Source organism: Belonocnema kinseyi, chromosome 2 (genome assembly GCF_010883055.1).
Source record: "Belonocnema kinseyi isolate 2016_QV_RU_SX_M_011 chromosome 2, B_treatae_v1, whole genome shotgun sequence".
In the NCBI taxonomy this organism is placed as follows: Eukaryota; Metazoa; Arthropoda; class Insecta; order Hymenoptera; family Cynipidae; genus Belonocnema; species Belonocnema kinseyi.
In genome coordinates, this window is record NC_046658.1 from 67,745,754 (window position 1) to 67,773,549 (window position 27,796).

Here is a 27,796-nt window from a genome sequence, read left to right on the forward strand (position 1 = left end):
ACTATGTCATGTACGCCACGGATATCGTAATCACCCCGATTTTAGAAATGTCATCCAACTAGACTAAATTCTTGGTTTGAATGTATTTTTCGCTAGGCTCTGCGGATCTCAATGCCACTTTTTATGGACAAAGGAGAGAAGAAACGAGTGGACCGAGTGGCGTAGATGCACCCATCTCATCGAGTTCAGTTTCGACCAACGGAAATTCTAGCAGCAACACTAGTGCGAATGTTTTGAGCCAAACAAAGTCCAGCGGAAGTGCAGGCGTCAGAAAACATATAATTCAGGTTTCCACTTATCAGATGTGTGTGCTGATGCTTTTCAATAATAGAGAAAGGCTCACGTATGAGGTTCGTTTATTCTCCTTAACTACCAATCCTAATACGCGCGCGAGTAGTTTCTTAATGATCATCCAGTTCTATATTAAATATAAATATATTTTTTTCGAAAATGTATTAAAATCCATGTATCAGATGTGAAATTAGGCCATTTTTTCAGCATTCTTATTCATAAACGAACTAATTAATCTAAATGATTTTCTAGAGCAGATAAATGTTAAGAAAGCACAAAGAATGTTTATCTATTCATAAACAAAAATGAGCTCTATTATTGTTTTGTGATGTGTTTTAAACTTAAAAAATTCTAAACATTTAAGTACCCTGACTTTTTGATTCAAAAGTTCTAAAAGTACGTAACAAAAAGGTTTTATCGAAAAAACTATTTTACTTCCAAGAAAATGAAGATTTATTTTGACGGTATCGCACTGCGACAGACGATTCTTTTCTAAGCAATGAAAAATATAATATAAAATATATAAAAATCTAAAACTGAAGTTATGATTCGCCTATGTATTGGCCTTCAGATAATATTAGAAAATATTTTTATTTACATAGTTTTTAATATTAATAAGGAATATTTAGCTAGTTTCATTTTTTATGAAACTCTAGAAAGAGGAATTATGTTAGGAAAACAAGTCGCTTGCCTGTTACTCCCTTATTATTTGCTTAGTATTATTCGAAAAAATCCTTCAAACACAAGAAAAAATGTGTACTTATCTATTTTGTTTTATTTCCCCTAATTTCATATATTCCAATTTGAAACGTTACACGTGTTTGGTTTTCAAAAAATTCGTAATTTTAATAAATAGAATACAAAATTTGAAGTTGTTTGGTTTTGAAATCCTGATTGGCAAAATATTATCCAAATTAAAATTGAGAAATATAATAAAAGACAATGACACTCGAATAACGAGCGGAAACGTAAAAAATTAATGTGGAAAAACAGACCAGATACCATCGCATTGTATTATTATTGTTTCATTTCAAAATTGAACGCTTTTTAAACTCGAGGCATTAGAATTTACAATTTTCAACAATGTTTTAGGAAATTCAAAGCGAAACTGACATCCCTGAGAGAGATTTGATAAGAGCCCTGCAATCCCTTGCAATGGGGAAAGCAACTCAACGTGTTCTTTTGAAAAATCCACGAACAAAAGAAATTGAACCAACCCATCAATTTGTAGTCAACGATAGTTTCACAAGCAAATTGCACAGGTATAGCTTTCAGGAGATCTAAAACACGGCTTGTAACTTTCCACTTTACTTTAATATCTAATTCCTTAATTTAATTTTTACAGAGTAAAAATACAAACTGTAGCTGCGAAAGGCGAATGTGAGCCTGAAAGAAAAGAAACGAGAAATAAGGTTGATGAGGATAGAAAACATGAAATAGAAGCTGCAATCGTGCGTATCATGAAGGCCCGCAAACGCATGGCTGTAAGTATTTAATATAATTATTTAATGGTGTACACACGTAGGGCAAATATCTTATCTATGAAATTTTCAGCATAATATTCTCGTCACCGAAGTAACACAACAACTGCGTGCTCGATTTTTGCCTTCTCCCGTCATAATAAAGAAGCGCATTGAAGGTTTAATCGAACGCGAATATCTTGCTCGGACGCAAGAAGATAGGTGAGAACAATATGTACATTTGTATTTATTTTCAGTATTTATTCACTGAATCGAGATTTAATCATTATGTTTTTTTCTCCCTTTTGCAGAAAGATTTACACGTACGTCGCCTAAGCACATTTCTACGGATTTGTACAAACGTGTAAGTGTTCTGCCATGACGCGCCCTGAATTTCACTACATATTGGTATTTGCATTTCGAATTAGAAAACTTGATTGATCTCTGTTGGTTTTTTTACTTTGCCTCAGGGGTGTACGAAACGCATGTAACTATTTAACTCATAAGAAAAAGAATAGATTAATACATAGTAAGCAGTATTTAAATCTCTTTCATTGACTGGAGACGAAGCTGGAACGTTACGACTGTAGCCTTTATTTAAAAGCATATTCCTATTTGAAGTCAAAGGGAAGCTCGCGTTTTTATCGACTGACTGTATGCAAGTTTAGAAAGCTTTCCAAACCGAGCCTAGATTAAATACCACCCCTCAGTTATTATTTTATGTTCTCTTTTTTTTAAACTAAACTGTTTAAACTTGGTGTTGTTTTATGTTCCTAGCAGATGATTTCAACTTGGGAAATTTCATCTGCAGATTTAGGTGTAGAGTTTGCAATCACCTATCAGAGGATTTTTATGTTTTGTAAAGTTGAGAATATAACTGTTTTCTTTTTTCAATTTGTGTTTTCATTCAAGAGAAATATAACTTTTCACTGTCAAATAGTCGGCAGCTTTTTGAAATCCCTTTGCTTCGATTGTATTTGACAAACAATTTGCCTAATTTGATTGAGAAATAAGAAATTGTGTACTTTCAGAAACTACCAGGTTTGGACTGAATTAATCCTGATCCACATCATGCGTTACATTAAGATTTAAAAATAAATTCATCAGTGAAATTAAATTATTATAATCCAAATATATACTTTCTGCATGTATCGTCTTTTGATACTTTCTTTTTCGTGTAGGCTGCTATTTTTCTCGTTTTTCTTTGTTTCCATCTTGGCAATTCTCTCAATACTGTGAGTTTCCAGTTGCAGAAAAATAATCCAAGATGTATACAGTCCGTGGGACTCGAAGAAAATAGTTCTAAGGATAAGTGTTGTAAGATATAGCAAGAGTGTTGTAAAAAAATACATTGATTGATGATGATCGGTCGATAAGAAAATATAAAAGGTCATTGTCAAAGCAGTTTCTTCGATTATAAATCCTATATAGGCAAGTCAGTCCTTGATGGCTGATTGCAAACTCTTACTTGCATATTAAAAATTTAAATTCTCTGAAACATTATGGTTTTACAATTATATAATTTGTTTGTTAACTAAACATCTTTCTCAGCTAGGCACGAGTGTATAAAAGTATAATAAAAACATTCATTTTAAATTTCGAGTTAATTTGCGGATTATGAGTGCTTTCATCGACCATCAAGGACAGTCTAGTAAATCTCGAAATGCATCGGTAAATTTGTTATTTATTGATATATTACGACTGCCAAATAAGTAAAATTAATATTAAAATTGATGTAGCGTTCGAGACAAAGATGTATTATAGAGAAAGGTTCAGGTATAGTGACCGATATTTGGAAAATACAGTAGATTAGATTATTATGAGTTACATTTTTGAAACTATATAATATGTAGATTGAAATAATACACTGCATTTCTTTTCGTAATGAAGTTTTGGATTTGAAAATAAAAATCCCGAGCAAAATTTTTATTTTAAATAAGTCTAAGATTACGATTTTTAAAACAAAGTATTTTTCAAAAATTGTTAAATATCCTTGCAAGATGAAGATAAAGATGGTTTAGAAAATCGAAATGGGCTAAATCGGAATTTCAAGAAAATGTTCTCTTTTTAATTCTAATCATCTACTGAGTAATTTAGCATAACGTCACTGTTTTACTTGTACGTTTAGAATTTTTTTTTCTCCAAAAAGTCGTATACATTCACATGTAAATATGTACCAACTATGCTAAGCTTCCTGACATTTACACCTATCCTATCGTGACGGCATGCTAAAATACTCAGCCCCTCTGTCGAAAAAAAGTGGTGTAAATATATTTAACATACATTGTTGTCGAAAGCCTGCTTGCTTGCAACACTGTGTGAATATTACTTTTAGTGGCTATTTTCAGTTTGTTTATCTATTAATAAAGATTACGACTTTTCTGCACCATCAATTTTAAATATTTAAGTTTCCAAATAAGTCATTTTTGTGTATGATTAAATTTATTTCCAAATGTGTGTAAACATTATTTATAAAAAAGACAATTTTAATTGAAAATGATTTTTTATTGTTGGGAACTAATTATATTCTTCAAATTTTGCTATAATTCGTAAACTGTTTTACACTTCCAAAGAGATGACAAAAATGAAATTACGGACTAAAACTTAATAATATCTTAATTTACGATATGTATATAAACTTTCAATACTGGTAAAAAATCATTATCGGTACTGAGAATAAGATTTCTGGGAAAATTTTTAATGATTTAGGTTTTATTTTAAAAGATTAATTTGGAGTTTTAAAGATTTCAAAATACCTCAAAAAATAATCTAGAACATTTAAGATAAGTTTTTTAATTTTATAGGATTTTTAATGAAATATACGATTTTTTAATGAAAATTTGATTACATCTTTCAAAAAGTATTTATTTCTTTTGACGGTTTTAAAAATAATTTAAATCTTGAGATTTCAAACCGTTTTAAACAAAATATATATTTTTATTTAAACATTAAATTTGAGTATAAAATTGAAAACAAGATTTCAAAACATTAAATGATTTCTCACAATGTAAAAAAAAGAATGTAAAATACTTTTAAGCAAAATTTTGCAAAATTACCAAATTTGAGTAAGTTTAATAGATATTTAGAAGCTTGGCTAGCCCTGAAATTTCCAGGACGATTAGTCTCTCTCCTTTTCCAACTTCCCCAATTTTTATGGACGATGAGACAGCATTTGAAATAATTTAAAAACTTGAAAATATTTTTAAAAGTTTGAAGCAAGCTATCCGTTTTGAAGATTTAAAAAAAGAAGATTTTTAGGAATTTTGATAGGTTTCAAAATAATAACTTGTTTAAGATTTTTGGGAAAATGCCAGCGATTTTTGTTTTTTAGAAAATATTTCAAATTATTTAGAAAAAGATGTCGAAGATTTTAGAGGAAATTAAAAAAAAAAGAATAGTACTAAATTTAAAGAGATATTATTTTGCAAACAGGAAAAGAAACAATCCAGAAATTTATACATTTCTAATGTTTAAAACATTCTTTATCTACAAATTTTAATAAATATTTCTAGATAGAAATCAGAGCATGGAAAAGATTCAAAATTAAATTCCCAAACTACTTATTGGATTATAATGCTGTACAATTGAACATTTATACACTGGAAGTTAATTTTTTTTTAATTTTTAATTCCTAATATTTATTTTAATAGATCTTTTATGTTGAAATGATTGATGTTAAAATTGATTAAGATTGAGGGAGGTTTATTTATTTAACAAAACAAAAATTGGGATCAGCTAATTTTTGGTTAAAATTTGTTCTCTATTTTTGCCATAAAAAAATAATTTGTATACGTTGATAAATTTTTCACTAATGAATGCAAAATTAGAAGAATTAACTTTTTTGTAAATATCTATGGTTTATTTGCAGATATTATATAGTTTTAATTAGCATAAGGTTCTGTTAATCAAACTTTGTCGTTTTCCTATAAATAATCCCCGATGAGGAGATCTAAATTGGTCTCGAAACACGTTAGTTCTCTATAGTAGTATAAAAAAGATAGAGAAAAAAATAAGGAAAAAGTGAGAGGTTGGTTTTGGTTGACTTTTTCCCTTTTCTCCCTCTTTTTTCCTTTGTTATTTATTTGTTTCTAATGGGCAGAAAAGGAGATGGTTTGGAAATCTAATTTTGAATTTTTAATCTTTTACATGATCTGATTTCACTGCATAAAATTATTCATAAGAAAGTAGATTTTATCTAGATTTTAAAAGATGTTTGGGAGTTAAAAAAAATTCAAAAAATTTAAAATTTGCTAAGATCTCAGCAAAATTAAACTTTTTTAACCTTTAGAACAAACTTGAAAAATAAATTTGTATTCGAAATTTTTATTTTTTTAAAAATTTGTTTCCCAATCAAGTCAGCAAATAACTACGCAGTGCGGGTACAATATTTGGCGTTGTCTTTACGACATTTTTACGATTTCGTAAAGACACTTTAACGACATGGACATAGGATGTCGTAAAGATGTAACGATGTCGTAAAGACGTTGCCACATTTTATGCCCACTTTATAAATTATTAATCAATTATAAATTGGATTTTGTAATTTATTAAATAAACGAAAAGAAAAAATGTAGAATCCAATTTCTTCCCACTAAACAAAAGCTTTTTTCAGCTATATTTTCTATCTAAGCAACATTCAATTCACATTTGCTGTCAGCAACTGTCAGAGTTGAAACCTGTCAAACGTTCTGTTTCCTAACCTTAAAACGTCAGTCAGTCGCTTTTATTATTTTAATATGCATATTATTCCTTGTTGACGCATTCGTAGCCAATATCTTTATTCGTAGCTACGGTTTAATCGGAAAGTTCCATTATGTCAATTTTCCAATCAGTACAAACTCCAAGGACTTAAGAATCCAGAAAGAATCATTCAGATTCAGATAACCAAAAGATTCTTTACATTCATGAGATGCTCCAAAATCCTCCAAATGCTAGGATCGATCGGATGAAATTTCGCGAGCTCGTTAAAGTACGAATAATAAGTTATTATAGTTAAATAGTTTCAAAATAAATTTATTTGACATCCTGATTACTGTTGTTTTCCTCCCAATTCTATAATAGTCTAATGTGTGATTTAAAGTCAACGACCCAAAAAGAGTTAACGGAAGAGAGGTTAGAAAGTTCAAGAGTGACGGAGACGGAGAACACGAGTGAAAGTACGTGTCGTACGTGTTGACAACCACTGAGCCCACCATGGCTATGCCCCACCTTGTATTTAGAGTCAACACAAACCTATCCAGACTTCCTCTCTTTCAATTTCTGAACAGCTCTGTCACGTTGACCTCGCAGTCGAGTTTTCAGTCGCCGGTTTACAATTACAACTCATCGAATCAATTACAGGCGTATTCGTTAACCAGGAACTTTAGTACATCTGCTGCAATGGAAAAGATAAAGGTAAGCTGTTTTTTGTTTGGATATACAGCTTCGGATTGCTATTTTTTACTCCAATGTCTTTCCTTTGGGGTTTGGATGGAAAGACGGAGGTCAAAATTCTTTTTTTGTTTAGAAGAGCTGTATTCATTGTTTTAAATGAGATTTGGATGGCAAATGATAATGGGGAAAGTAGATTTCGAGTTTACTGATATTTCAGGAATGATATATTTTGGATGGGATGATGAAGATTCCGAATATAGTTCATAACTTTCACATACCGATGGAGAAACTCAAACGGGACCTTACGAATTTTGCGGATATTTTGTGTTATGAAAATTAATTATAAAATTGCATTACAATTTAAATTCTTCATATTTAAAAACTTAGTTTGTAAATTTTCCTTATGTAAGACACTGGAAATTTTTTAGTGTGGCTTAGTAATTTTACCCACTGTCAGATTAAAGTTTTTGAACTTTAAAATTTCATTTCATTTGAATATTAGAATTAGAAATACAATTTTAGAGGGTAAACTATTTTATGCTTGTAAATTAAGCTTCGTATTCGTATTTTTATATCGGACTTATTCATAGAATTTTAAAATAAAAACACTGGGGTCAAAGTCTCTTTTTATGTAAATGAGCCATTCATTAGTTTCAAACTGAGATTCCATGTAAAATTTAATACTTCCTACCGAAAAAGAAGTCATGTATCATCAGAAAAAATCGCAAAAAGTCAGAATTGGTGAGAAATGTTCAGATATGAAACCTAATCCCTTCTATGTTTCAAGGGTTACTTTTTTAATATTTATTTATGCACATTTTCTTTTTACTTATATTCAATTATTAATATTTACATTACTGGTCAAAAGTTTAAGTTCAAATCTTTTTTGATTAAGTTCTCTTAATTTTAATGATGTTAAAGCTAAAAAACTCTCTTTAAAGGGTTGAATACTCTCAAAATTCGGTTTGAAATAAGCCCAGGATGAAGCCAATTTGTCTATTTTTTTTAAGCAGATTTTTCAAGATTAGTGTCAATTATAATGTTTGCCTGAATTTTAGGTAATATCCGAAATCTTCAACATTTTGTGATGTTCTTTGTGGTAAGAACATTATTTTTGTAAATATATGAAACATATGACCATTAAGCTTCCATAAAAGTCCCTAAAAAAAAAAAATACATATATATATATATGTTTCACTTTTATTCTGATTTGCCTATCTATACGTAAGATGTTTTCAAAATTTTCCTACTTAAGAACTTCCACTGCGATAGAAATATTTATGCTGATAAGCCTTTGCGATACTGTGAAAAAATAGCTTTAAAATGAGCCTAGGAACATTGCAACATGTTGATGGTTTTGGATATTATTTAAAATTCAAGAAAATATTCAAATTTACACTACTTTCGCAATATCTACTTGAAAAATCGGTAAATTGGCTTCATCCACATCTTCGTCAAAAAAGAGATGTTGATGTATTTCTTTCTCTTTACGAAATGCATTATATTTTTCCTTATTTTAAACTTGTTAGGAATATTTATAGGTATCTGAAATCGTGGAAACTCGTACATTATGAAATCCTAACTTTTGATACTGTACTTATATGCATGAATGGAAACAAATTATTTTAAATTTTTAATCCTTTTTGTTTGGCCTTCCTGTGGCCCTGACCGATGAATTACCTAAGAGATTGTGTATTTAAAATTTCACAAACCAATGGAGGAGATTAACAAGACTTCAAACCATTTTTTTCTATCACATCTTAGTCATACATGTTCTTTTTAATACACATTTTTTTTAGTGCGTAGATATATCATACTATAAATTTTTACATATTATTTGTGTCTGAAATTCTGTCAACCTATACTTTGTATTTACCCTTCTCTCGGCCTTAATTATCGACTATAAATAGCGTTCCTTTCCCGACAATAAGTTATATGTATCTAGTTTGGTAAATGTATGTTTTACATTTGTATATGAGTCAATTTACTAAATTGCAAATTCTCTTAATTTATTTGTGCGATATTTAGCTGTAGTTAATTCGTTTTTATCTTGCTCAACATAAAAAGTTGCACGTCATAGAAGCAATTTATTTTATCTTATCAGAAACCGCTGAACGATATAACGAACTAGCTTCATTGAGATTTTGATTGTATCCATAGTAATAATCACGATCTGCAAAAAAGCAGCAGGGGCGACACTCCCGTTTTTTTTTTTTTTTTTTGAAGTGAGGCAACTTGATACTTTGACCTCCACTTAAATTATCATTCGAATTTGAACCTTGACCAGAGTAATTTTCGCTTCAAGTTAGTTTTAATTATTCGATTAAAAACCTATTTGATTTTCCATGATAAAATGTCACAACTTTGTGTGAAAATCAAGGTGATAATTAAATTGTAATAATGCGCAGTAATATAAAAATATATTAAATTCCTTTTCTTGAACTCGAAGGTCGCCCAGTCATCATTTACTTCTTTTTCATTGAAGGAATGAACTGAAGCATGAAGCGAATATTTCTTCTTATCGCTATACACTGAATTAAAAATCTAGACAGCATATTGTAATGTACTTGATAAAATAAGTATTCAAACAAATTGTTTTAAATTATCTCAAAATAAATATCATCAAAAAAGGCCAACCCTTCTAATGAAATTAATTTCCCCTTCCCATTTAAAATTTGCAGGCGGGACCCGTCGTCGATATCCTTGGAGACGAAATGACCCGAATCATCTGGGACTCCATCAAGGAAAAATTAATTCTCCCCTATCTGGACATTGAGCTCCATATCTACGATTTAGGTATGGAAAATCGAGACAAAACAGACGACAAAGTCACCGTCGATTGCGCTGAGGCAATTAAAAAGTACAATGTTGGAATCAAATGCGCCACAATAACTCCTGATGAAAACAGAGTAGAAGAATTTAAACTGAAACAAATGTGGAAGAGTCCAAACGGAACGATCAGAAATATTCTTGGAGGCACTGTCTTCAGGGAGGCAATTATTTGCAAAAATATTCCCAGATTAGTCACCGGGTGGAACGAACCCATTATAATTGGAAGGCACGCTCATGGGGATCAATACAAAGCCACTGATTTTCTAGTTCCTGGACCAGGAAAATTGGAAATTACCTGGACGGGTGCTAATGGACAAAAAATCGAGCACGTTGTCTATGATTTTAAATCTGCTGGAATCGCACAAGCTATGTACAATACTGATGAAAGTATTCGAGATTTTGCTCGAAGCTCAATGGAGTATGCTCTTGATAGAAAGTATCCACTCTATCTTTCCACCAAGAACACTATTCTTAAAAAGTACGATGGTAGATTCAAGGACATCTTCCAAGAGATTTATGAGCAGGACTATAAGGCGAAGTACGAGGCAGCGAAAATCTGGTAAGATTTTTTTTATTTATTCAGATTCCCCAGTAATCAATAGAATAACAGTAATATAAAACGTGTTAAGAAAATAAATTCTCTAAGAAAATTAAATTTGTTTACACATTAAGAGTATTCTTAAACAACAAAATAGTACCTAAAACTTATAAAGTGTTGAAACATGGCAAATGTCATGAAGAAATCATTTTTTAAGAACTCATAACGTCTTTAAAATACATTTATTTCGCGATTTACCAGAAAATATCAAATGTTTAAACAGACTAAAATAGTTTGAACAATTAAAAATTAGTCAACATATTGCTAGATATTTTTCAATATTACGTAAAATTCAAATTTGTCCCTTATGGTGTGTTTGTTCATTCAACTATAAAAGCTATGATTGATTATCACTCTTTGTCGAGTTTTTAGTAGATTAAAAAAATCTGCCTTTTCACATGTTGAAAAAACGTTGCGGTACAGGTTTATATTAAGCAATTTGGCTCAAATTTCAAGATAATTTTTTTGGGTACTTGAACAAAACGTGGAAGGGGGAGGGCCTTTTATAAAAAAAGCTCCGCCAACCAAAAACAAGCACAATTTTTTGTCACCTGAAAGACTTTGAAATATATTCCAGCAATTATGTGAAATTTCGATGCTCTGGTAGAAGAATCAGGCAACTTACGTTGTATATTTTTGTATTCACAGGTACGAACACCGATTGATCGACGACATGGTTGCGTACTCGATGAAGTCCAATGGTGGATTCGTCTGGGCTTGCAAGAACTACGATGGCGACGTGCAGTCAGACTCTGTAGCTCAGGGTTATGGATCTCTAGGTCTCATGACTTCCGTTCTTCTCTGTCCTGATGGTCGTACAGTAGAAGCTGAAGCAGCCCACGGTACAGTGACTCGTCACTATCGTCAGTATCAACAAGGAAAAGAAACTTCCACTAACCCAATCGCCTCCATCTTTGCCTGGACGAGAGGTCTACTTCACCGAGCCAAACTCGACAACAATGACAAACTACGAAACTTTTCAGAAACCCTCGAGAAGGTCTGCATCAGCACAATCGAGTCTGGAAGCATGACGAAAGACCTCGCAATTTGCATCAAGGGAATTAAGAATGTCAAGAGAAGCGATTACCTCGAAACCTTTGAATTCATGGACAAATTGGCAGAGAACTTGAAAAAGGGCCTTGGGGCATGACTGGTTTATGATGACATTTCCAGTTTGAAGCCAATTTTAGAAGTGAAATCTAATTATTAATTCCATTTTTCTACTTGAACAACTTTGTCGTTTAATTATGATTGATTATGTCCTGAGAGTGAAATTGTCGATATTTATTTGTTTGTTGAGACTTTTGGCGAGTTGAAAAAAAAGTCTAGGTATATCCTTAATATAAAGAGTTTTCTTTATAGATTTATTATTTGTAGAAATGCGAGCAGAGAATTGATGAGAACCTAATATGCACTTATTTGCATTTATTGCCAGAGAGTCTACGATTTCAAAGAAATGTGTCTCTATGGCTATATTTTATAGGCTTATTTAAAAACTGCTCTGTGATTTTGAATAAATTTTGTAACTCCATTTATCATTTCTGAAATTTTAATTTCTGGTTAGATTAAACTCTAATATATCTAAAAAAAGCGGATAATTAATCCCTTTTCTTTTTGCAAAGTCTTCAAAGACTTTTCTTTGTTTTATACAATATGATTACATTTAAAAAATTATTTCGTGCTGATAGAACCAAGATTGGAAATTCACTTATTAAAAGAAGACACGAGAATCATAACTAGATAAGGAATGAAAATTAAATTTTACAAGATGACGAAAAAAAGTTTTTTGTTATATATGTTTACAAATTTAAATTTTTTATTTTATAGAATCATGTATTCTTTAAGAACTCTATATTGACGGTGTGAAAACAAAAGGAACTTTTTTTGTTATGCATGCCCGGAATGTTAGCTTTTCGAGGAATGCATAGCGTGCGGAAGGTGATCAGTTATGAAATATTGCTCGGAATTATATTGTGCTACAAGTGCGGAGAATAGGAATTTCCACACTAGTGTAAAGTTTTTCGTACGAGCCAGAGGCGGATCGAAGGGCAGTCGATTCTGGGATATCTCACAACTGTTCCGATGAAAATCGATATCATGGATCTGACCGTATTGAAAGAATCCATTATGAATTCCTGAAATAATTTCTATTAAACAGGTATTTTAAATGTGTATACGTTTAGGTAAATAAATCTTTGTACTTCATCTTGTTCCTCGCTTAGTTTTCTATAGAAATTGGAAATTACGATTTTTTTAAATTCCAAAAGGGTCATGTGGGCACATTTTTGTTAAGATCATTTCAGCCGAATTGTGTTGTGCGCTTAAGCTGCCTCATGCAGGATTATATTAAAAAATTTTCCTTCCGAGAACTACTGGCGAACCAACCCTACAAACGTATTGAACTTTAAAAGCGCGTTTACACCTTCCTTTTATTAAAACATAAAAAAAAGTTTTTTTTCTGTGAGTGAGTTTCTAATTTAAATTCAAATCATTTTCACTTTTAAACAGTCAAATCGATGAAATAGAACCAAAGATTTGGAATTTCTACCCAAAAATTCAAAGTTCCGTATCTTTGCCAATTTTCTTAATTTTTAAAAAAGTATTTAAAGAAATTATTTGTCGCTAATAAAGGAAAAAATCGGCCAAGTGACAGCCAAATCTCATCCAGTACTGTATGTTGCAACAAATAAATAATTAATTTTTATTTAATTAATATAAAGGACAGGTTCAATATACGGTTTGAATGTTATTCTTAAAAAAAAGCTTAGACAGAAACTTAAAAATCGCTGATAAGCTCTTTTTAAACATATGTTCGTACTTGATACTTAAATTTGAATTAAAAAATTAAATCTGTGATATTTAATAAGTCAGATTTGTGATAAATAATATGCAATCTACTTTAATTTATTTTAATTTTAAACACTAAATAAATTCGAATTTGAGGGTTCTGACGTCATATTCAAAATTCCTTCTAAACCAAGTTTTGTCAATTTACAATAAAGCGCCTATACAAAAGGAAAAGTGTTGAAAAAAGTATACTTGCTAGAAAAATAGATTATTACTTATAAAATTAATTAAAAATATTTAATTAAAGTTATTAAAATTATTTATTCATCCAATCTTACCGACAGTCTAACGATTTTAAATATTGTGTTGTAAAAAATATGTTTCATTATACTAATTTAATGTATTTTAATTTAAAACTAAAATTAATTATTAATTCCGGGCTCAATCAATTGGACAAGGAGTGTCGCACAGTTGGGTATTTTGGATTTGTTCGTGCAAATAATCGACGACTCGTCAATTTTCAAACGAATTGAATTTTTTTTTAAATACTCGTGAATAAATTTACTGTCTGAGAGATACGCCACTATTACGGTTTGAATCGTCAGTACGTCAAAAAAAACATCGACCAACGTCGGCAGTCGTCGGCCGATATTTAGGCTATTCAGATGTCAGTAATATTTGGTAATTCGCACAAACCATGGAAAAGAGTATAATGTCACTAATATAACAATTTCATATCACATATAACTTTCTTTAATTATTATTGTTATTAATTTTACTAACCAATCAGAGCAGATACTCACAAACCCAAACATTTTCATCCAACGAGTCCGGAAACCTTACTTTAAAATAATACGTAGAACATTGATAAAAAAATTTTGGTCGGTATTTAATTATTTAAATAATAATTTTCTAAAAATAAACATTAAAACTGTAAGAAAAAAAGATTTAAAATTCTGTAAAATACTCTTCCGTTGATTTCTTCAGAATAAACGTTTGTCGATTGAATAATTTGAAAATTAAAGTATTAACGTTACGAACGTTTATTAACTATTATTTAAAACTTTTATTGCAAAAATAGAATGTGAATAGAAAGGTTTTGCACTTGTAAGGGTTGAAAACATAAATAACAATGAGCATGAAGCATTGTTTGTACGAATTAATTACCGACATCTGAATAGCCTAAAAATCGGCCGACGACTGCCGACATTGATCTACGTTTTTTTTGCGTACCGACGATTCAAACCTTAATAGTGGCGTATCTCTCCGACAACAAGTTTATTCACGAGTATTTAAAAAAAATTCAATTCGGTTGAAAATTGACGAGTCGTCGATTATTTGCACGAACAAATCCAAAATACTCTACTATGTGTCGCTTCAATAGACCGTCAAATTAGAGGAGGCTTATTATTAATAAAGTATAATATAAGGCGTAATTTTTTTTAATCAATTGAAAATATCAAAATAAAATAGAATTTATTTATTTCTTTGCTTGTATATTCTTACGAGTTTTCACAATTTAAACATTCCTTTTTCTGTATTCGCACATATGGAAGTTAAAGATTATTTATTATATTCTCAACTCGTAAAATAATTATAATTTCCGGTTATTTTGTACACAAAAACTGAACATTCTGATGAGTATATAATTATTGATGATCTTTTAAATCTTTACAATTTTTAAATTACTTGTTTTGCATTTATACATGTTAGTTAAAATCTTTAAAATAAATTACATGACACATTAAGATACTTTTAAGTTTACAAATGTGTTATATTTCATTTTTAAGGTTTTAATTTTCATATATAAATACAGAATAAGGAATATTTCAATTGTAAAAATTCATAAGAGTAGCTTCCCTTCTAGAAATAATCAATTGAGATCGATAAGAAACAATATAACTAATATATCAATCGTTCCGAATCGTGTTTCTTAATTGTGCCAAAACGATTGTCATTGATTGAGCATTTTGCATTTCTAATTGTTTCCAATCGGGTACTTGGAATTTGCCATGTGATAGCACCACTTTTATCTGGCGGGAATTATTTAAAGACAGTTATATACTTTTTCGGAATAATATAAATTTGAAACAGAATATATTATGAAACAAAGTGAATAAACATTTTGCAAATAATTCTTACCAGATGAAAGTGGTGCTACGAAAAAATGTGCTAATAGTATTCTTTGTTGAAAATATAAAATCAGATGCACGAGAAAAATAAAACAGTTGATTTTGTAACGATAAAGCAAAATCGTTATTTTTTATTATGCGTTTTTGGATTGCTCATTTTAGTGAACATTTTTATGAATGGTTATAAGTCTTAAAATTGTTTAAGATTAAAAAAAAGCAAGCGATTAATTTAGAAACGTGAAACTTCAGAGAGCGATTAAAGTATTATTTTATTATTTAAAAATGTTAAGCTGTTATTAAATGAATAAAATCAAACAATTAATATTAGAGATAAATTTTTTTTTGTCTGAAAGAGGTCTCAATTTTTAGATATTCGCAATTATTAACACATAAATTCATATTATAATAAAAAAAGTTTTTATGAATTCTACTTTTTAAATTTTTAGTTTATTGAAATAATAAGTACTCAAAATAATGGACAAAATTCTTTCTAAATTGAACAGTGAATTTTCATCAATGTTGGTGATATTATATTCGGTAATCCTTAGATTATGACTTCCCCTTTACCATTAATGATTTACGTGAAACCAACTTTTTCTATTATTTGCAAGGTAGCCACTAAAACCGAAGACAAAATCTGGAATAATTTCCTGGTTAAAAAAAAATTTAGACCAGTCAATAAAATTCAAAGTTTAAGTTTTTGAAGCTGAAAATTTTGTAATTTAAAGTATTTAAGAATAAATTGCAAATTAAACCAATCAAAATGGAAGTTTGCTGATCACTAAGCGCTCTAAATATTTAATTAAAAAATTTCAAACAGCGATTTTGAGTTCAAACGTTCATTAATATATGTAAACATGACAAGCCTTCTAGAAACTTTTTTATAAACAAAGCATTTGAAATTGTACAATATGGGTTCAGAAGCCTTTAACTTTGCTTTATTTAAAATAAGGCCAAATGAAATTTAAGTATGAAAAATATACATTTTTAATCTTGTTTCGATTTTATTTGAATTATTATAGTAAAACTGCAGACTTCAAAAGTGGCATTTTAAAATTCAGGTTTCTAAACTGCTTAAATTTAAACTTAATGATTTCTTAATTTTAGCATTTCAAACTCAAAGTTTAAACTATTCATAAATTTAAAATTCAAATTTATTCTTTGGTATGCTAAACTTTCATATAACGTCCATACGGTTACATAAGATTCGATGCAATTATGAGAATGTCAACTGGATATAAAGACGAAAAATAAAAAAAATTTCAGGCTATTGAATAAAAAATTTGACCAAAATTACAGAAATATGTGGCCATTAATCACAATGTTTCAGGAAGAAGAGAATACAAAAAATGTCTGTGCTTATGGAAGGAAAAACATTTGATGTGCTGAATTCCGCACGTATTCAATTTAATTTTTAACCTAATGAAACCTAAATGAATCTAATACTATACAATTTATAATTTCAAACCTTAATATTTGCAAACCAAATTATTTAAAATATTCCAAATTTAATATTTTAAATATTTAAAACTAGAATTTTCAAGAATTTTAAATCAATCTTATTTATAAATTCAAAATTGTTTTATTGCTAAAAACTTGAAAGGATTAGATAAGTTTTTCTACTAAAAATGTAATGAGTGACCTATCATTTCTTTAGTCTGAGTTTCAAAATATTGGCGCCATCTGCCTTCTATAATGTTTAAAACATTTTCAATTGGTATCCAATATTCTGAGTTAGGGGTTAAGTTTTCATTACAGCATTTTTCTTTTGCCTTAATTATTCACAAGTGGTTTTTTATTCTGTCAAATAAACAAATTTCAAGAATATAAATTTAAAAAAAAGTAAATAAACCTTTACCATAATATACCGGCTAAATCAAGCTGTCTACTTCATAATCATACTACATCACTGTCACATCGTTAAACGATATGATTTTTATATGTTGTTAATCCATATACTTTTAAATTTTCATTCGGTATATCACATAAACATTATATTTTTTATACTTAAAACTTTTATAAAATCACTAAAAATGTAATATCTAGCCAATAAACACGTGCGCGTTATGTGTTACAAACGAAAAATGCAAACGGCGTATTGCAGGCAAGTGCATTTACTCAATTCAATCCGATTGGGAACAATTCACGCAATTAGCAACAATTTAAACCGATTCAACTTTTGATTACTCTTAATAGTTATTAATCGTGTTCAATCGATTATTTCTAGGAGGGTTATATTTTAATTTTTATATTTTTTATTTCGATTGGATAGAATTTAAAAAGATGTAAAGTAGTTAATCATTACTATTAAATACAATTTCAACATGTATAATATACTTACGGTTCTGAAAATTGTCTAACTCAAAAGAAAATTTCAACCATATGACCAGGTCTAGCCATAGTCCTAAAGTTTTCCATGGGGATCAAGAACCATTCGCGGTGGGCACGAAAATGCGAAGCCTGGCGGCTACTCGACGAACCTTTATAAACAGTCTTGTCCTGTTTTTTCACATGCAAAACGTGCGGCTCACGTGGAATAATTACGTGTAACATTTATTAAAAGTGATGTCAACCCCAGAAATTTAGTCAAATATATTGGCTTAATATTGAATTATAATAATGGTAAGTCTTCTAATCCTAATATGCATTGGCAGAGTATCAAAAAATGAATGTTGTGATTGATGTTTATAGAGTAGCTCGCTCTGCCGTACAAACTAAAAAGATACATAAGTGACATTGCCGCTTAGATCGACTTTTTCATTGCCAAGCGTAAAAGAATAACCCTAAGCGGTAATGTCACTCACGTATCTTTTTAGTTTGTGCGGCAGCGCTGCGTTATGTGTGAAGAAATAATTATTACAATAAATTTATTTACGTTGTTTGTCAGCAGTTATTGATATTGGTACTGCAAATTATTTTTTAGAATAAAATGGCTGGGGAAAGTGCTTATTTCACTGCAAAAAGGCTTCGAAAGACCGAACATTCTGTTGCATACTCCCTGCCGGAAAAAAGGAAATAATCGGAAAGGCCGGTTCGGAAAGATTCAGAAAGTTTTCGGAAAGAGTTCGGAAAAGGCAATGTGAACTTTGCTTCCATTTCTTTCCGAACGTCAAACTGTCCCACGAATCTATCCCAACACACAGTCTGTACCGGAATCAATACGACGATCCAGCAAAAGCCTCATGCACCCTAAGAACACGGAGCGACCCAAGGACTAACGCCTTCTGCATTTTTCCCGCAAGTGTTTTGGCACATTGTTGACACGCAGGGATGCTTTTAAGGCCATTAGCGAGTGAAAGCTTGGCATCTCCAAGAGCGCCGATGATAAGGACAATTAGGTTAACAGAATATTCCGGGTACAATCGTTGCAAATCCCTTATAAGGTCTCGATACCTCTCTTTCTTTTCATTTTCCTTGGCTATGACGTTTTTGTCAGCTGGTGCCGAAAATTCGATAACGAACATGGTTCGCTTCTAGAAATGAAGGAGAACTCAGTCAGGCCTCGAGTGTGCAACAGAAACAATTGTCAAGAATATAAAGTTCCAGTATATGCGGCACTTCCCATTCTCGACAATTGACTCGATTTCCCTAGGAGCATTTAGAGGAGCGATATTAAGGTTAATGCCGTAAGAGTGACAGAGATGGTAATAAAGCACTCTTAGTGCGGCATTGTGCCTTTGAATGTAGGTCGTTCCCGCGTGAGTTGGACAACTAGATAGTGTGACAGCTAAATGCTCGGGGTATGCACGGCACGCCCTGCAGCTATCATCAGGAATGTCTTGGCTCAAAATGTGGCTACGGTATGTTAAGGTGGAAATGACATCGTCTTGGCATGCCAAAATGAAACCCTCCGTACCAGACTTCAATCCGGGCAATTTAATGAAAGCAAACGTTAGATCACAAGACATTGACTGATCCTTCACATTTTTGTGGAAGATACCGCGCATCCTCTTATCGAGGGCTGTTCACGAAAGTTTTTCTTTTGTGCTTTCTTAATCCGGGCTTTCAGGAGTGAGTACTCGAGATAGATAAGATTTGATGCATTTTGTTCATCCCTAATACTGAAGTTAAGTCCGAGTGTTTCAGCAGCCCCCTCCGCTGCTTTGTGCAGAAACGCTCCTTTGCCCACTTCTTCGTGATTCCTGACCATTTTAAGAAAAGGGTCTCTTCCATTTGCAACTCTATGTTCTGTGCCCAGAATAATCCTGTTCTCAAGACATTCAAGACTCAATATTCCGCGACCACCTTGACAGCGTAAGATGTACAGTCGCGGGACGGAAGACTTAAGATGCATGCTTTTGTTCGTTGCAGATACTTTGTTCCTCGCCGACATTTCGGAAGACCAAATCTGCCGGATGAGACGTTTGTATCCGCTTCGGAGAGTATCCTTTATAGATGTCACATCCTGAATGCGGCTCTGTGGGACGCCCAGGTATGTATAAGTCTCTGCAGCGCATAGGTGTCGCATAGCGCTTCTATCAACGTGCTCAGGATCTTCAGGGATGCCATTAAGTTTTCCTCGCTTCAGATAAACCTTGGCGCATTTGTCTAATCCAAATTCCATTCCAATTTCCTTAGTATATCGTTCGACAATCCCCAGAGCTAGATGTAGTTGCTCTTTGTTTTTAGCATAGATCTTAAGATCGTCCATGTAAAATACATGAGTGACCTTGCACTTTCGATCTGCAGGTTTGCTGCACAAGTACCCGTAGGAATGGCGAAGTGCTAGAGATAGTGGCAATAATGTAAGGGAAAAGAGGAGTGGGCTCATGGTGTCGCCCTGAAAGACACCTCTCTGAAAGGTGACCTTGTTAGTTGTCACACGATTTTTTCCAGATGAGATAGTAAATCTGGTTTTCTAAAGCGGCATCAATCTCTCTATGCTCCTAACTATTTGCGGATGAACCTTTAAGATTTCTGAAAGACAGATGATAAGTCTATGGGAGGTCGAATCGAAAGGTTTCCGATAATCAATCCAGGCCATCGATAGGTCACGCAGGTAGAATGCTGCATCTTTGCAGACACATCTATCGATGAGCAGGTTCTCCCGACATCCCGCCACGCCTTCCTTTGAGCCTCGTTGTTCATACATTTCTTGCCACACAGGTTCAATTCCCCGAACAATCCTATCATTTAGGATAGCTGTGAATATCTTATACAGTGTGTTCAGACAAGTAATTGGCCTATAAATCTTCGGGTCAGCTAAGCTGCCTATTTTCGGCAGGTGTATTGTGCGCCCTTCCACCAGCCACTCCGGAATCGTCTCTTTCGACTTTAAATATGAGGTGAAAACACGGGCCAAATGCTAATGGGTTGAAGAAAACTTCTTCCACCAGAAGGTTTTGATACAATCTGGTCCCGGTGCGGAAAAGTTCTTCATCCCTCTTAATACTTTTTTCACCTCCTCAGTATTGATGGGTGGGCATTCATTATCAGGTGTTATGAGGGCATCACATAGCTCCTTGAAGCTATTTATATTTTCTGAGTCTTCGTCCAGTCTATGCTGCACTTCGTAGACTTCTCTCCAAAATACTTCGACCTCCTCTGGTTTGGGCGGGTTTTCGACAGTAACTGAAGGGTCTTGGAAGAGTCGAGATGGGTCAGAGAGAAACTGTTGATTTTCTCTGACCCACCTCTCACTCCACCCTAGACTTCTCTTAACGTCAGATAGTATCCGTATTCTCTCAACAATATGCTGCCTGATGGTCAGCAGCTTTGACGTTTTAAGTGTGTGATAATGGGTCCGGAGTTCGTGCGCGAAATTTCGAACCTTCGCGGTAAAATTCCTGCCAGATGTAATGTAGTCAATCACACACTGAATGCGGGACGCGTACTGTCTTGCCCAGCCTATCTTTATGGCAAGTTGATGCATTCGTCTTTTGGTCTTATGATCAACCGTTGGAAAAATGTCCGGAAATTTCCACGAGGCTCGTCATCCATTTCAGCAAATCTTTAGGCTTGAGAGAAACCTTGGTGTTGATGTTTCTCCGCGTCATAGAGCATCGCTTTTCCTCTATTGGATGCCTGCCCGAGGTTGGTCTCAGTGTTGCCTCTCTTTCTCTGTTGCCGGCTTGTTCTAGCTGCGCTGTGTAACCCCGTTCAGGGGCCACACTCGCATCGTAGCACTCTAGCAAGTCGTGATTTAGTCGCTCCGTCCACCCAAAGGTTGCGAGATCCCGCCGATCCATCGCATTGAATCCATTTTCATTGGCTCCTCCAGATCTAGATTGGTCGGCATCTTTGGCCGACCCATTGTCGGGAGCCCTGCGCGTTCTGTTGTTTTGAACTGCACTTACTAACTTTGTTTGGTGTTGTCATTGTTGTTCCCACGAGAATCTAGGGAAAGGGGTTCGTCCATCCTTGTAGAGCCCCGCATGCAAAGATAAGACTGCTAACTCTGAGGGGTCGCCCGGTATCCCAGAGTCACCGTTCTAGATACCGCACGGGCTGCGGATAGAGGGTCCCTGTACCAAGGGTGTCTGCTGAATATGGTTACAAAAATAAATAGGCAGTCGCGGGCAATTGTCGACGGGTGGTCCCGAAGGAATTAACCCCCAAGCGGAGGTGTGAAAACCGTGCCGAAAGCTGAATGGCACCTGGGTGAGGTGTCTAGAACGGTGACTCTGGGATATCGGGCGACCTCTCAGAGATCGCAGCCTTATCCTTGCATGCGGGGCTCTACAAGGATGCAAGAACCCCTTTTCCTAGCTTCTCGTGGGAACAACAATGACAACACCAAACACAGTTGTAGTAAGTGCGGTTCAAAACAACAGAACGCGCAGGGCTCCCGACAATGGGTCGGCCAACAATGCCGACCAATCTAGAGCGGGGGCAGCCAATGAAAATGGATTCAATGAGATGGATCGGCGGGATCTCGCAACCTTTGGGTGGACGGATCGACTGAATCACGACTTGCTAGATAGTCCGAGATCCCACTGCGTTTTTTCGAAGGTGAGAACTGATCGTGATAAAAGTTAGTTTAAATGAAAGCTGATACGTAGGCGATTAAGAAACTGCCCGCCTGCCAATTCCAAGTCGGTCATAGGTGCGATAAAATTGGACTTTTATCGGCAAATTTAATCAACAATCACCTGGTGTGTCTGAACGCAATGAAATCTGTACCACATTGTAGGGGGCAATTAGTGCTTTCAGAAAATGTGTGACTGCTAGCCTCCACCTGCTCAAGAACCCCTGGCAGACAGGCCTAAAGGGCGTGATTGCAGTTAACTTTCAGGGTATGCTAAGGAACGCGATAAGACAAAAACTAAGCAAAAGGTGAAAGCCCTCTATACACGAAAAACTCTGCCTGTCAAGGCTCAAGGTAACAGAAATATGTCGCAGACGTATTTCTTTGCCGAATTTATTTGCTTTCGCTGTAATATTGTAAACTGGAAGCTACAGTAAGAAGAGGCTTCATCTTCGTTGCGGGCGAGGTCTGCTGGGGAGTGCGGTGCGGCGGGGAAGGCGACTGAGCCTCATTGGAAACTGTAAAAGGATCCATTACTCGAAATTCCCTCAGTAGGCGGCAAACACTTGTGAATGAATACACCCTTTTCAACAATACCATCATGCTGTGAGAATACAGTAGCAATGTTATTCAATGGGACTCGAGGCTCTTCTTTGCTGAAATAAACTGTTAAATTGTACATTTTTTTCATATTCAACTTAAAAATTATAAACATTATTGGGTTAAAATTTTGATTTTAATTAAGTTTCAGAATTCTAATGAACCTTGGTTATTAGTTCGCAACAGATTTTAAAAGGTTACAAAATATTGAAAGGCATTTCAACTTTTGAAAAAGTTATCACGGATATCAAAGACCTCAAAAATGCCCGCACACCATATTTCGAAGATTTTACATACATTTTAAACGATTTCAAAATGTTGCACATAAGTTTAGAAGATTTCAAATTATTTTTCCTAAATTTCCAAAACATTTCAAACATTTCATAAAGATTCCAAGGAATTTAAACATTTTAAACATTTTTATACGATTTTTTTATATAAGCGAATAAAAGTAAAATATCGCTGCCCTAAATAAATTCTAAATATTTATGTATGTTATATTCTAAAATTAATGAATGTGCACAGTAGTAGTGGGATCTTCAAGAGAGGTTTCTTTCAAAGCGTGTCCTAAGTATTTTCATTGTGAGTAATAAATATGAGAGCGTGAGATTCGAGATGCGACATGCGAGCGCTCTACGACTTTTCAAGATACTTTAGCTTTTTTAGCTTATAGATACTTTCAAGATACTTTAGCTTTTTTAGCTTATGCTTTAACTTTTTACCAATTTATCGATTTTTAAGCCAAAATATATCAATGTTTAATTAAAATGCAATGGCTGATATTTCAAGCAAAAAATATTTTAATTTGAAATAAAAAACAGTTAAGTTCAACTAAAAATGAAAAAATCTGCAAGAAAATAGTTGCATCTTCAATCAATACAGAGTTGTTGTTAACTGAATAGTTGAATTTTCAAGAAATAATGGAATGGTGTCATTCTTGGTTAAAAAAATAATTTTCGAATAAAAAAAAACAAATTTCCCAAAAAATATTAAAATTTTTAACCCTGAAGATACATTTTGAACTAAAATTATGAATCTTAAGAAACATTTATTTTCAAAAGAACAGTTCAACATGCAGCCCAAAATATGATGTTTGAACCAAAGAAGATTTATTTCAGAAGAGTGAAATAGTTTAAATTCCAACCAAACACATTATTTTTTAACTAAAATAGTTACAACAAACATATTTAAAAACAATTAAAATTTGTACTTCCAATTGATTTTAATTTCTATTAATTTAATTCAAATTGAAAAAAGATTTGATCTATAATGGAATCATAGTGTAATTTTGATAAAAATAGTTTATTTCTTAACGAAATAGGTACATATTCAACAAAAAATATTAATTAGAAGCAATGAAGGTAAGTTTCAACCAAATTATTGAATTTACAAGGTAAAAAACATTTTAATTTTAAAGTTAAAGAAAATTTAATTTAACTGAAATAATTGAATTTTCGATTAGAAAATATTAATTATCAACCAAATATGGAGTTTTTACATCTTCAGTTGAAACTTGAAAGTGCTAAGTTTTAACAACAACAAAAGATGATTAAAATTTATTTAAAATTTTAGGTTTTCAACAAGAGGTGATTTTTTATAACAATTAATTTCGTAACAAAATAGTTCAATTTTCCTTTAAGAATATTAATATTCTACCAAAAGCGCAATTTCATAACAAAATACATGTATTATAAAAAAATTGTCAAGGTAAAACAACTAATTATCTTTAAAATATTTGAATTTTTAACCCAGAAATACGATTTTTTAACAGAAAATGACATTTCTTATGAACTAGTTAGATTTTCACTAGAATATTGTAAATTTTAACCTAATTGTGGAATTGCCAATGAAAAATGTACATTTTGAACCAAACAGTTCATTTTTAATGAGATAGTTCAAATTTTTACCAAATTGTTAAATTTTTAAGTAAAAAGACGATTTTCATAAAAAACAATGCAATGTCAAACTAAAATGATAAATATTCAACAAAATCATTTTCTAAAACTGTTTCAAATTTAAACAAAGTAGTTGGTTTTCCAGCCAAACAATGTAAATAATTTCAGTAAAAAGAAATCTCTGTCTTCTCTGTCTTTTTGTTTTATCACTGTCACTTTTCCGTGGCAAACACGATGATATCCATAATCATTGAGTGATTCATCACTGAATTGCACAACTTTCCGTCAATTTTCTCACAAACATAACACTTCATTTCAAATTTTACGCCAAGTGGACACCGAACTAGACAAGACTAGACTAAACAGCGTAACTAAATACCGTAACTAAACATCGTAAACCGAAACCCTTAGATGCTTTCCCCGCTGCACCGCACCCACGCAGCAGCCTTAGCCCCAAAGAAGATGAAGCCTCTTCTAACGGTAGCCTCCCGTCTACATTGTCTACAATATTACAGCGAAAGGAAATAAATTCGGCAAAGAAATACGTTTGCGGCATATTTCTGTTACCTTGAGCCTTGGCAGGCAGAGTTTTTCGTGTACAGAGGGCTTTCACCTTTTGCTTAGTTTTTGTCTTATCACGTTCCTTAGCATACCCTGAAAGTTACCTGCAATCACGCCATTTAGGCCTGTCTGCCAGGGGTTCTTGAGCAGGTGGAGAGTAGCAGTCACACATTTTCTGAAAGCACTAATTGCCCCCTACAATGTGTTACAGATTTCATTACGTTCAGACATACCAGGTGATTGTTGATTAAATTTTCCGATAAAAGTCCAATTTTATCGCACCTATGACCGACTTGGAACTGGCAGGCGGGCAGTTTCTTAATCGCCTACGAGTCAGCTTTCATTTACACTAACTTTTATCACGATCAGTTCTCACCTTCGAAAAAACGCAGTGGGATCTCGGAGTAAGGGTGCTACGATGCGAGTGTGGCCCCTGAACGGGGTTGCATGGCACGGCTGCATGCTCTGTGGTGCGAGAAACACCCGGAGCTATCGCACTTTTCGCAGCAACGTCTGCGAAACCATGCTGAACTACTCCGTAAAAGGGGCTATGTAAGCGGAACGTCTACTCTTCCACAGCTAGAACAAGCCGGCATGGGTGAGAAAGAGAGGCGGCACTAAGACCAACCGCGGACAGACATCCAATAGATGAAGAGCGATGCTTTACGACCCGGAGAAACATCAACACCAAGGTTTCTCTCAAGCCTAAAGATCTGGCTGAAATGGATGATGAGCTTCGTGGACATTTTTCCGGAGAATCCGACCTCTGGGCTATCAATTATTGTGTGTATAATGCAGCGAGAGCTTTGGCCGATGTGAGCCGTAAAAAAAACCAACAGCTGATCATAAGACCAAAAGACGAATGCATCAACTTGCCATAAAGATAGGCTGCGCAAGACAGTACGCGTTCCGCATTCAGTGTGTGATTGACTACATCACATCTGGCAGGAATTCTACCGTTAAGGTTCGAAAGTTCGCGCGCGAACTCCAGGCCCGTTATCACACACTTAACAAGTCAAAGCTGCTGACCATCAGGCAGCATATTGTTGAGAGAATACGGATACTATCTGACGCTAAGAGAAGTCTAGAGCGGAGGGAGAGGTGGGTCAGAGAAAATCAACAGTTTCTCTCTGACCCATCTCGACTCTTCCGAGACCCTCCAGCTACTGTCGAACAACCACCCAAACCAGAGGAGGTCAAAGTATTTTGGAGAGAAGTCTGCGAAGTTCAGCATAGACTGGACGAAGACTCAGAAAATATAAATAGCTTCAAGGAGTTATGTGTTGCCCTCATAACACCTGATAAAGAATGCCCACCCATCACTACCGAGGAGGTGAAGAAAGTATTAAGAGGGATGAAGAACTATTCCGCACCGGGACCAGATTGTATCAAAACCTTCTGGTGGAAGAAGTTTTCTTCAACCCATCAGCATTAAGCCCGTCTTTTCACCTCATATTTAATGTCGGAAGAGCCGAATCCAGAGTGGATAGGATTGTTCGGGCAATTGAACCTGTGTGGCAAGAAATGTATGAACAACGAGGCTCAAAGAAAGGCGTAGCCGGATGTCGGGAGAATCTGCTCATCGATAGATGTGTCTGTAAAGATGCAGCATTCTACCAGTGTGACCTATCGATGGCCTGGATTGATTATCGGCAAGCTTTCGATTCGACCTCCCATAAACTTATCATCTGTCTTTTGGAAATCTTAAAGGTTCATCCGGAAAAAATCTTGTGACATCTAACAAGGTCACGTTTCAGAGAGGTGTCTTTCAGGGCGACACCATGAGCCCACTCCTCTTTTGCCTTACGTTATTGCCACTATCTCTAGCACTTCGCCATTCCGACGGGTACTTGTGCTGCAAACCTGCAGATCGAAAGTACAATGTCACTCATGTATTTTCCATGGACGATCTGAAGATCTATGCTAAAAACTGAGAGCAACTGCATCTAGCTCTGGGGATTGTCGAACGATATACGACAGATTTCGTCTTCCGAACTGTCGGCGAGGAACAAAGTATCTGCAACGAACTTGCTTGCCATCCCGGTACTACTCTATTCATTTGGAGTAGATCCATGGACGAAGAACGAGCTCAGATCTCTTGATATCAGGACAAGAAAGGTTATGCATATGAACAAAAGCATGCATCTTAAGTCTTCCGTTCCGCGACTATACATCTCACGCCGTGAAGGGGGTCACGTAATATTGAGTCTCGAATGTCTTCACAACAGGATTATTCTGGGTACAGCACATAGAGTTGCAAATGGAAGAGACCCTCTTCTTAAAATGGTCAGGAATCACGA

At 33.7% G+C, this 27,796-nt stretch overlaps 2 protein-coding genes across 6 annotated transcripts in view; both read left to right on the plus strand.

The window, feature by feature from the left end:
* The window catches only part of LOC117166854 (cullin-3), a 14,590-nt gene extending 10,449 nt beyond the window's left edge, over nucleotides 1-4,141 (plus strand). For 3 of the 5 annotated variants that reach the window (XM_033351218.1, XM_033351214.1, XM_033351219.1), the window contains exons 9-13: nucleotides 97-350; nucleotides 1,384-1,553; nucleotides 1,637-1,775; nucleotides 1,846-1,973; nucleotides 2,063-4,141. In XM_033351218.1, coding sequence (XP_033207109.1) covers nucleotides 97-350; nucleotides 1,384-1,553; nucleotides 1,637-1,775; nucleotides 1,846-1,973; nucleotides 2,063-2,087 — 716 coding nt within the window. In that variant the 3' untranslated portion in view covers nucleotides 2,088-4,141. The remainder of the gene's footprint in view (nucleotides 1-96; nucleotides 351-1,383; nucleotides 1,554-1,636; nucleotides 1,776-1,845; nucleotides 1,974-2,062) is intronic. The other 2 variants (XM_033351217.1, XM_033351216.1) reach the window with 2 other exon arrangements.
* A 2,361-nt stretch (nucleotides 4,142-6,502) lies between these two features.
* Nucleotides 6,503-12,766, plus strand: LOC117166843 (isocitrate dehydrogenase [NADP] cytoplasmic). Its single transcript, XM_033351186.1, has 3 exons — nucleotides 6,503-7,145; nucleotides 9,806-10,515; nucleotides 11,203-12,766. Exons 1-3 carry the CDS (start codon nucleotides 6,945-6,947, stop codon nucleotides 11,702-11,704), a joined length of 1,413 nt encoding a protein of 470 aa, XP_033207077.1. The 5' UTR covers nucleotides 6,503-6,944; the 3' UTR covers nucleotides 11,705-12,766.
* The last annotated feature ends 15,030 nt before the right edge of the window (nucleotides 12,767-27,796 follow it).